We start from the raw sequence: 12,125 nt of genomic DNA, 5'->3' as shown, positions 1-12,125 counted from the left end.
GCCATATCTGAAAAAGAGCAAAAATAAAAATAACCGTTTTGGGCAGTTATAGCCGCATATATGCATGCCCTTAACTCACGCATATACCCAGTATTTTAAAAAATCCATAGCCCATATAGTTAAAAGAACTAAATATTTTTGAAGGTACGTGAGCTTTTTATTGTAATTCACATCAACTATGTACAATAAATTAACCATTTTTCGGATTCAGACTTTTGTCATAGTAAAAAAAGAGAAATCTTAAAAAAATATAAAAAGCAACTATAACATACGAACTTGACTGAGAGATTGTATCAGAAGTATTTTTAAATTTTTGTTTTTTAGTTATTATTACAGTGGAAATATGGTTTTGACTCACACGTTAAAATGGGTTTAACGCATATACTCGCATACTGCCATAACCTGCCGCGACTGTGGGGTGCAATAGAGCTGGCAAAATATCGATGGCAAAATATCGGATAGCGATATATCGAGTTTTTAAAATTAAAGTGTTATTATCTATATTTTTTTCCACTAATTATAGTTTTTTTTTAAATATACATATTTCTCTGGTTCAGGTTTAAAAAACTTGGCCTGAGAACTAAAATATGGGTAATCAAAATGCATTAAAATTTCAAACAACAATTACTTTCAGTTCAATTTCTATTATTATAGATGACTTCGAGCATGGAGAAATTCTTGAAGATGAGAAAACTGACCTAATCATCACTAATAATGAGATTGGATTTTACCATTGAATAAGTCTATATATTTTTTTGGGTTTAAGGGAATATTTTTGTTTTTGAATGAATTTTAATAGTATAGATAGGATCGATAACGAAAATATCGAAAGGAGCCACAATTTTAGTTTGCCAGCTCTAGGGTAGGCACTTTCTGTGGACGAGTGCTACTTAAGAGGTCAAAAGCTACTCATGTGCATAATATGAATCAAAATTTATAAAGCGTGTTATTGAGCGCTTGAGAACTTAAAATGATAATACAAAATAGAAATATGATTTTTTTCTATCATGATCTCGTTGATAATTTCATGGCATTTATTTGTGGAATATGATATCCGGCATATGGGCGCCGTGGCTATGAGTTACATGATTCATTAGATCAGTTCTATTTTTATACTTTTTCCAATAAATCTGAATCAGTGAAAACTCGATTGCTTTTAGCTAAAATATTTCTGCTAGCAACCTTACTATATGGATGTTAGTTGTATGCCAGACTATCACCTGTGTCGTAGTAAACTTAATGTCCTCCACAACAACATCGCCAGATACGTGTATTGTGTATAACGTCGTCATCATATATCAGTTTTTGTCTGAAAAATATTTTCTGTAAAATTTTATGGTTTATTAAAAGTAAAATGCCAAATGCTCCCTCACAAAGTCATTAAATCTCGTAAATACCTTGTCGAACGAATTCATTCCATAAATGGACCCTATCACTAATTCTGCTTAGTATGAAATACGGGTGCCCTGTATCTGAACGTAAAGTTTTCGTTTTTGCTGTGCGTCTTTGGAACTCTTTCAAACTCATCTGTAGTACAGTGCGCTTTAAAAATGAATTCCGACATTATTTTGACCACTAAGTTGCTAATATGCAGGTACACTTATATGTTCTTCTAATGCTTCATTACCCTTTCTACTTCATACTTCCACTATTTTACAACCTACTATTTCCCTTTGTTAAATTTTTTTCCCTAAAACAGCTCTATTTTTAATGTTATTACTAAGCTTGTAGAATTAAGCTCAAACGCTGAAAAATAAGTTGTGTTTATGTGTTTCATTAATAAATGAATAAATTCTAAATGAGCCCAATCAGTAAAAATGCGAATCAGTCTATGATCATTTCGGTTGAATTCTTGCTCGAGCTGTATTTTACTTACATAGGCACGTAAGGCAAGATGTTAACGTAAAATTTTGCACGTAGTCCAATGACAAAAGTCAACAAGTTGAAAACGGTGACGAATCGACATTTCGCTCTATCAACAGTTTCGTTTGTTTTCAAAGTAAATTTCCGCAATGTGGAAGCTTGTTCTGGCGTTAAACGATTCACTGAACAGAAATGTCAACACAGTTTGCCATTCTCAGCTGTAAAACCAAAGTTATCGATATCGAAAGTTCTCATGCAGCTAAACAACACTCGACATATGAAGATTCTTTTTTTTTAATTATTTCTTTACATGAAAATTCATACTTACAAGAAAATTCAGGCAAAACAAAGTTCATTTTTTATTAAGTGTTTCTTTTTATTTTTTTATTGATTTAATTTTTTTTTTCTGTTGTGAGTGTCTTCTGAAGAAATTTCAGCAATTGAATGTGGTTGATTCCATTTTCTATTAATACAATGTGGTTCGTTACCAAACAAATTCTATGTTTTTATTTTTTTTATTTTTGCTTTGATGTAAACATCTAATAAGTTCGATTAAATGGGTTAAAAAATCTTTCTCATTTTTTTCTAAATTAGCTTTCTTTTTAGTCACTGCGATGCTGCACCGTGTATTACATGCTTTCAAAGGAGTTCAAATAAAAGAAAAAAAGTACAAAAAAAGATACAAATTCATGAAATATTTTCTTTGCTGTTATCTAGTACTTTTTACGCTCGTTAAGGTTTATTTTAAGTTTACATTTATAAAAAAAAAATATCTACTTTTCTTGTTCGTTTTGTAGGTGGTCAATTTCACGTTAATATTCGTAAGTCGGTATTGTATTTTGCAGTTTTAAGTTGCTAGAATGCACATACACATATCTGGTATAAACTCCGCCGTTGAAAGCAAAATATCTATGCTTATATATATATTTCTTTTTAACTTCTGATGTGCTGTATTAAGAGGAGCGTAGTTTTTCATTATTAGTTCTCCAAAGTCATGGTTTGCAAGCAAACTCCAAACTTGCTTCATAACTGATCTATCTTTTTTTGCAAAGCATATTTTTGACTTATCAATTGTCTTTATTATTTTTTTAAGTTTAATTTTAATTTTGTTTTTAACATTTGATTTTGTGCGGTACATCAATTGCATTAGAGGCAACGGAAGTAGTGTTTGCATTTTAAATAAATTTATTTCCTTTTTCAATGGGGCTCACAAGTTTCTAAAATTGTAGTTAAGTATTTTTCACACTTTTCAATATTTTATTTGATTATTTTTATTTTTCTGCCTTTTAAATTCGCTTCAGATTTGATTTTTGTTTACGGTGTTTTTGAAATACCAATTTGACAGCCTTTGCCTGTTCATGTGTTTGTGTAGGACCTTTGGACAAGCTGCTAACTTCTTTTATGGTGTATAGAATATATGTTTGTATGTAAATATTATTAATATTTTTTTGTTGCAATCTTTTCTAGTCGAGCTTAGTAAAGTTTTCAAAAACAGGGATTGTCATAAGGGGCACACATTTAACATCAATAGATATTTTTTTCAATACAGTATAGATCTTAACATTAGGTATGTAATTTATATATTTTTATTTTTAGTTTTTATTTTGTTTTTTTATGTTTTTTTTTGCTTTTTTAACATTTTCAAATTCAATCTGCGCAATAAATAAAGACATTTAATGCAGTTGCTTTGTGGTATATTTATTACTTTCAAGTTCCTCTTAAAATATATATTTCATAATATTTGGTTTACACTTAATATAAATTAGTTTTTTTCTTAAGGTTTTGTTTCATAATCATCGTCTTTTTCTTGTTCTTCATCATTTTAGGCGTTTATTGAAATTACAGTTTCTTAGTTTCGTTTTTTTCATTTGTTTCATTCGCTTCTAGTCATATACGTTAATATATTTATTTATTATATAATATTAATAATAATTTTACTATTTAATAAGTAACAACATATATGTAGTTAATATTTTTCAAAACATTCAGTGTATACATTTAGATAAGTTTTGAAAATTTTGGATATGATAAAATTCATCGAAATTTTAGGCAGCCAACCATGGTCAAACCCACAAAACGGGCTTGTTTGCCTGTGTATAGCTTTCTCTCCTTCTCCTTATGCCGTTTTATTTCGCTCACCAGCGTGCATATACAGATAACTGTACGTGAGTACGTATGTATGCTTGCGTACCCAAATGGCTAAAGTGCAATAATGCTGCTTCTAAAAGGTTACTCATACATGCTCGTACACACGTACATACTATACATTTGTATGCTTAGTACATGTGGAATTATGCATGTATGCAGTGTGCTAATATGGGTTTTGTTGGTTTTTTAATTTTATAGTTTCAAATTTTCCGCTCTTCGACAATTCAATTAAGTGCCGTGGCATCAATAAAATTTTCATACTGGTTTAATTCTTATTTACTCTGCTATTATAGTTGTTTTTGTTGTTGCGCCCACTCCTATTTGACGGGTATTGTATGTATTTTGCTTCTTCGTTCTTTTATGTTAGTTGTTATTGTTTGTTGCTGTTGCTGTTATTGTTGCGGCTGCTATTCTCTGCTTAAATTTCATAGTTGCGGAACTTATTGGCCACATCGGAATTATCTGTGCCCCATTCCGTTTTTCGATTGCCATAATAGAGTGCGGCGCCACCCTCGGAGGCACGTCGATGGGCTGGATTTGGCGAAGCCGCCGAAAGGCCACCACTGCCGCCGGCACCTGCTGTAGCGCCCGTCTCGGGCAGCATGCGATCTTTGGTCTTTGGTGTGGCCCAATGCATGGACTGGTTTATGGTAGATGGTTGTAAGAATTTAAATTTATTGATGAATTGTTTTTGTTTGGATATATAAAAGCGGAAAGAATTGTGGATTACATTTAGTTTAATATAGTTTGTTTTACATGCGGGTTCTATACAGTTAAGACGAATTGATTTTAACATATATATAATGGTTTTTAAAATATTATTTGTTTATATAATTTAAGCACGAAATTTTTAGCGAAATATCATTAGTAACTGAACATTTCTGCGTTTGGCTAATCGATTTTTCAACTCTTATGAAATTATGCATGAAAGTTGAATTTAACGGATAAATACATATGGCTTAAGCAATTCGTCCTAACCAATTCCATACTTCATTGATAAGTAAAAGTAATTTTTTTTTTCTAAAGGGTGACTCAAGGGTGATGCAGATTTTTGACAACAATTATTTGCGATATGTAAAGTTTTTTTCCGGACTCTTGGTGAAACAGGCTTTGAGACAAATTTAGACATCGAGCGATACTCAGTTGAACAACGCGTAAAAGTGATCCAAATATTTTATAGAAATATTCATTCAGCGCATTCCATGACCTTGCCATGAGGCACATTTTCATCTAAGTGGATAAGTTAGTCGGCATGTCGTTAAACAAAAAAGAAAAAGAAAAAAATGACAAAATATGCACCCACAACAAGTCACAGTTTAGTTTGGTATTTCGGCTGACGGAATCAGCGGACCATAATTCTTCGAAAATTATGCTGGTAACGTTATTATGGTGAACTTATGTATTTGTTAAATATGTGGTTTCACCAGTACGGTGTCATTTGATACACATCGCATGAATAAATAGTCATATTCTAAAAAAAAGGTATCAGCACGCATTATCTCAAGAAACGACGAGGTCATATGCTTGCCGACTTTTTGTGATTTATGACTATTGGACTTCTTTCTCTGGGACCACGTGAAAAGTGTGGTCCTTGTCAACAAGCGCGAGACGTTTGTAAATGATATAAAGCCCGAACTAAGCTAAAATGTCATGGAAAAAATTTTGACATGCACATCCTGTAGTTGGAATTTATCCGATATTGTAAAAAATATGATAAGATAAAAAATATCAATTCGAAAAATTTTGTTGTGTTTTTCTTATAAAATAAAATCTGCGGTCTTATTGGATCACCCTGTATTTGTAATGGCAAGCATACATATATTTATCTAAGTATAAAAATGGATATGGAGTAGGGCAAATACACAACATCAAGTAGATTTATTAAAAATGTACAGATTATTCAATAAAGTGAAGAGATTTGAGGTACTTCATGCAAGGTTCTTCGCACTACTAGAAAATTGAAGACAGAAATCTGATTAAATATTCATCTTCATATGCACTTTGTTAAACCATGTAGATAGCTGGCATAGTTACAACATATTTTTTCGCAATTTTTTATTATATGCACTTATATGCCGGAATCTAAGGTCACAGAAAAATAATGTCTGCGCTATTGCTCAGACCGAGGCTTTCAATAGTGAAATAACAATGCTATACTTAAATAAAAAGATATTCTAAAGTTGTATGAGATTACGAACGAAATACGCTTAGAAATTGTCAATCATTACTACCGAAAATTTTGAGCCGATTATAATCGCAACCACAATTCGAAATTAATTGAGTATTCATTTCAATAATGTGGCGAGTTTTGTGTAAAGATCTTGGCCTATACTTTTTCGTGCCTCTTGATGTGCCGAAATTTTTCTAAATAATTATATTATGTCTCTATTGCCAAATCCTATAAATATACAATCTACTTGGTAGCCAGACTGTGGAAAAACATTCCATCTCTAGAATATAGAATATATATTGATGAAATACAAATTTCAAACGGGCTCTTTGTTGTAAGAAATTCGCTAGAGAGAAATTTGCAGAATACCACAAACAATGACTAGTTTAAACAGCTGTTATGCACAAATTATCTGACAGTTAACTCTCAAAAATCACATGGAAACAAGTCAATGATGTAACAACTTAGACAAAAGAATTATTTTGACAATATCTCAGGCGCTGTAAAGAGTATTTGGTATGGGAGTATGGTAGTATGGCAATCATGTCTGGCACTGGCTACGCAACACTCGGCTTACCTCCGCGGTATATCGGCAGCGTAACGTTATGTGCGCTTCGAGTATGCTGCGCCTTTGAAACTGTGTCCGAAGAAGCAGAGATAGTAGTCGCTGGAATTCATATAGTAGACATACTGGCAAACAAAGCTGCAATGTTAGCTGGGAGTGAAACGCAACGCTTCGTAGCACCCAAAACTAGTACAAATACTACATAGTATCTACCGAAACTTGGCAACGTAGATGAAACAACACAATGAAGGGCCGCTGGACACATCGCTGCATCCCAGATGTGCGAAGCAGCCTAGAAAGAAAGTACGGACAATTGGATTTTTACCTTATTCATTTTTTGACCCGGCATGGATGCTTGAAAGCATAACTCCATCGATTCAAACACGAATCGGTTGAGATTATTGTGGGGAAAAAACGCGGTAGAAGATATCGACCCCGTATTTCTTGAATGTGGGCGATTCAATGGCTCTTGGTTGAAGGTTCCTATCATATTTGACGGAAATTATTATCCTGAGTCATTCGTGCAATCCATGCTACAAAGAAGCGAAAAATGGACGGCAGTATGTGACAAAAAAATAACAGTTTTGCGCCGCCTCCTAACGGCAGATAGTTTTTTAAGCGGAGCTTTTTCCATGGCAGAAATACACTCACAGGTTTGCTATTGCTTGCCGAGGGATTGGCCTTAACAAAATTTGTCTATACCAGTTTATGGTAGACTACTAAAGAAGTCTTCACGAGGACGTGAATCGCAGTAAATCATTGAAATGATTAAGGGTTAGGGTTAGGCAACCCTTCTCTGACGGATTTATCTGTGATCTCCTCATACCTAGCCATTATAAACTGATTTAGTTACAAACCGATTATTTTCTTTCAAGGTTGCCCACAAACCGTAAATTTTAAACGAAATTGTAAAATTGTACACTGAGAATGGCTTTGAGCATGCAGTTTACCACAAAAAAAGAAAAAAAATGGATACTGGCTTCAAAAATATATTGTCAAATTTTATAATGTTGCTTTTTCTAATGAAAATTATGCATATCTTTATTTACAAATGTAGAGTCATTTATGCAAAAACATCCAAGTGGCTACAAGGGCATGTGGATTGTTTTTTTTTTGCATTCAAATTATTGCTCATATACAACATAAATTTCATCCGAAGTCAAGTGGGAGGGAATGGATGAAATGTGCAAATGCATATTTATTACACCAAGGACTAGTTCTTTTGGAAATGAATTTGTACACAATTGTAAATGGAAGAAGGGAATTCAGAAACAAAATAAATATATCAGAAACACACAAACGCGCGACCCATACTTTTATGCGCTCATTTGTATATTCGTATAAATCAGGAAGTGCAGCGTGGAAGTAGGGATGCCACTCCCCAAGCGATATGGCGACAGTTTGAATATAATTTTGTATTTTTAAGTAGGTAGATACAGACATACATATATACAAATTTGAGGAAAGGAAAGGGGATGTTGCCATAATAGAGCAGCGAAACAGCGAAATGGTCAGCTGGTTGCTGTAAGAAAGCTAATGCTGTTACTAATACCAGTTTAAAATGGTTTTTAGCAAATTGTTGAATGTTGAAACTTTTTAATGTTTCATTACTTAATGTGCGCTGCTGCGTGTTCTTTCAACACAAGCGTTTGCATTGTTTGTATGGGGAACTAGAAACGTGTAGTTTAGTGCATTTTAATTTTTTATAGTTCTTACGCTAACTCGTATAAATGGATTGTAGTGGTTGTGCGGGGTACACTCATTGCATTAAAGGGGCACGTTGAGTAAAATTTTTGTAGTTTTCTTTTAGCTTCGTTTTCTTTTATACTCGCTGCGTTCGATTTGCCACTCGTACCTCCTTATCCACTTTCTCAGCAATTGTGTATCTTCTCACCTGTCCCACGTGCTCCTTCATACCCAACCAGTTCTTGTAGCTCATTGCAATGCCACTATTGCGCCATTTGTCATAGTTGGCGCGCTTTTCCGGGTCGCAGAGCGTCTCTTTAGCTTCCTGCAAGTAGAGGAAATTTTGAATATCGTTACGGAAGGGATTTAAATAAAAAATGTCACAAGAATTTAAGTAGAAAATTTCATTATAAGAATAATGTTTTGCATACAGTTATAACAGCAAGTTGTTCTTTGTTGCAGAAAACTGGCTCTTAAGAGAGTGGGAAGAGATGAAAGGAAATGTTTAAGATATGATTTCCTCATGGGGTATAAATGGCGCAATTTCTGGAGAAATGTAGAGAGCTACAAGTTACATAGAATGACAGATTACAGGATTGCGTCACCCGTGAGAATTTTTTTAGCTGTAATGTAGATTAGGTTAAGTAACTGTGGTTGCCACTCTCCATGAGGGTATGGGTCTGGACTGGAATTGTGATACTAGTAGCTGGTTTCAAGCCCACCCTCTAATTACCAATGTTTCCAATAAACAATGAAATATTCTGGATGGCTGTGACAATTTACAAAATGCAAAGGCAGCACCCATAATTTTTTTTATCGGAACGGAACGTTGTTTTTATCGGAACGGAGATAAATACCGTCTTACGTAGATACCGTCAATATAGACGCCATGTACGATTTATTATGCTCGCTACAGGTACACCTCATTCGGAACCACTCACAATCAGTATTATCTCACTAAATTGGACTTGCGAAACAGTACACGTACGTACTAAACTCTTAACTCTGACCTCTGTAGCTTTAAAGTTGCCCTGCGGTACCACTGTTAGGCATTGCTTCTCAGGGACAAACTGGATTGTTGTGTCTTTTCATGTACGCATTCTACTACATTATTCCACAGTCTATTCCTCATCATTTGGTTATCTCCTTTTTGCGCTATGTTGCCATTTTTTCTGCCGCGTTCTTGTAGCGCATTACCATCGTCCTTTCGGACATATATTCCGTGCAGTAAAAGGAGATATGTTCCGCATTTTCACTACAACTGCCGCAGAACGAGCACTTCATTGCGTGATCATGACTAAATCTGTGAAGGTACTCTCTGAAGCAGCCATGCCCCACAAGGAATTGTGTCAAGCAGATATCCGTTTTGCTATGTCTTCCCTTTAGGCTTTTGGCTTTGTGATATATTCTGTGTTGTTCGGAAGCCCGATATGATACTCACCGCTTCAGATGAGGCCGTTCTAAAATCACAGGCAACTCGAATGGCACTTAGCCTCCACTGTTTCCATCTTCTTGGGGTAGGATTGCTGTATTAGAGCTTTTCCACATATGGCTGCTGCATACATAACTGAGAACTGGCTAACTTTAGCCAGAAGACTTAGTCTCGCATCGTTCATAACGCCCAGATATTTCAAGGCAGTTTGCGTTGTAACGTAGTGCCCATCAATGTTAAGCGTGGTCGTTTCTAGCTTTTTCCTGCTGGTTATAAGTACTGCCTTCGATTTCTGTCCTGCTAGCTGAAGTTGCGCTGTCGACAATCATTCTTTAACCTTCGCCGTTGCTTCGCTGGAGATGCTTTTGATATAAGAGATTTATTTGATAACTATTGTCAGCGCAATGTAATCTTGTGTTTTCAGAGGAGGTTAAAATCAAAAATGTCAGAAGCATCATCAAAGGTGACGTCACACTAATGATATGTAGGGATGCTCCCACTAGTCCTATAATATTCCTCCCCTCTCGGTTGATTCCACCCTGGGACTGCTAAAAGCATTGCATCAAGGTATTTATGCCTTTTAGACAAACCAGGTACCTGCGTCCAGGTTCCTTTCCTAATTGACTATTTGGGTTTTATGTTATCGATAGCCTCTATTGCTTTGTGACCAATGCATCCCACTTCTCTTTCGAATCTCAGTTCCAGGCACAATATTGTGGTCTATCATTCTTGGATGGCTGTGGATTTTAAGTCTGAAAGACATCCAAAGGAGTAAGAGTTTAAACAACGATGTAGCGTTCGGGCAAGCGCGGGACAGTGGTCGCGTTCTGAAGCAATCACTGCGTGTGTGTGTGAACTTGCGTGCCAGCATTGTAATGAAAAGAAATACCGAATTATTAGCTGCTGATTACGTTAAATTCCCTAAGAGCGTGATTGCGGCTCCTGGATTTCTTCATCTTCTATACTCTTTCGTCCGTGTTTACGCTCCTCTTAAACAGGATATTGTTTTTATATAATACAAATATAGTAATAGACGTTTCGAAACTATTTAATCTTACACTATTATTTCCTCTGATTGTTTTGGTTTTGCATTTTCATTTAAATAAAGTAGAAATCAAAATTTTGATAAACATTTTTTATTATCCCTTTTCGACCTATGGCAAATCTAGCCAACCAATTGGTATGCATTTTTGGTCCCTATCACTTTGGTCAGTGTAGAAAATAGCTAAAAAGTTTATTTCGCCGAATCTTCTATGTATCCTTTATTTCCAGGATACGCACAATTGTTGCGTTTCGGCCTGAATACAAATAAAAATGCACGTTGCTAGAAATGTTAATTTATTTTATTTTTATTACGCATTTTTATTATTTTTCTGTATGATATTTCGCAAAACAATTTTGTCTTTTATTTAAACACAAATAAACTTTACATTTGGTACAAAATAAACGTGTGCGGGATTTACAACCAACACGCCTGCAACATCTTGCTGATGACAAATCATGCTCCTCTGGTATATGATTGTACCTATCAAGCCTCTTATTAATGCATGGCTATTCAGATGGTCGATATTTTTTAGATACACTTGGAGTTTCTTCTTCTTCGGTATCGGAGATATACTCTTCACGTGGCCTTTGCGCAACAGCTATCAGTTGCTCAGCTAATGCTAATCTAAAACTTAGTAAGTCATGAGAATCCGCTCGAGATTTCGAATTTATTTTGCAAGGTTCTCTGTACTATAGCCAAGAGTTCCAGCATGCAAGATCAATAAAATGAATGAAAACTTTCAACGTTCACTTACGAGTTTTGAAAAACGAACGGTATGCCTCCTAATTGAATACATATATCTACCCCTCCCATAGACTTGTTGTATTCTCGCACTATCCTTGGAGCCGGTACTTCAGCATACCTCTTTTTCTTTTTTTCCCAGCGTTTTACATTGGAAACGGGCCCGCAACCATAAGCTGATGATGCCAAGATTACCGCATTGGAATCCTTCCATTGGACCACGACAATATTATCCTCGCTATGACAAAATTCTTCCATATCACCCCTTTTCATTTGCGTTTCATTGGTAAGGTGGATGTTTTTTATTCTGTTCCTCATTATAGTCCCTGTAGCATAAATACCACGGTTTAGTAAGGCCTGAAGGAGTGGTATTGTCGTAAAGTATCGGTCAAAAAACACTTTTGAACCTTCTGGAAGTGTTTCAACCAAACGTAAAACGAAGGCTGGACCTACGCCTAAGTTCGTATTGGAAAGT

At 35.0% G+C, this 12,125-nt stretch overlaps 1 protein-coding gene across 5 annotated transcripts in view; it reads right to left on the bottom strand.

Annotated features, from left to right (window-relative positions):
* Positions 1 to 2,229: 2,229 nt before the first annotated feature.
* The window catches only part of LOC128871995 (J domain-containing protein), a 93,884-nt gene continuing 83,988 nt past the window's right edge, over positions 2,230 to 12,125 (bottom strand). For 4 of the 5 annotated variants that reach the window (XM_054114238.1, XM_054114241.1, XM_054114240.1 and 1 more), the window contains exons 4-5: positions 8,602 to 8,757; positions 2,230 to 4,651 (exon numbers count right to left, since the gene is read on the bottom strand). In XM_054114238.1, the coding sequence (XP_053970213.1) occupies positions 4,430 to 4,651; positions 8,602 to 8,757 (378 nt within the window). In that variant the 3' untranslated portion in view covers positions 2,230 to 4,429. The remainder of the gene's footprint in view (positions 4,652 to 8,601; positions 8,758 to 12,125) is intronic. The other variant, XM_054114242.1, reaches the window with a different exon arrangement.

Source organism: Anastrepha ludens, chromosome 2 (assembly GCF_028408465.1).
Source record: "Anastrepha ludens isolate Willacy chromosome 2, idAnaLude1.1, whole genome shotgun sequence".
Lineage (NCBI taxonomy): Eukaryota > Metazoa > Arthropoda > Insecta > Diptera > Tephritidae > Anastrepha > Anastrepha ludens.
The sequence above is the reverse complement of the archived record's forward strand: the minus strand, read 5'-3'. Positions and strand labels throughout refer to the sequence as shown.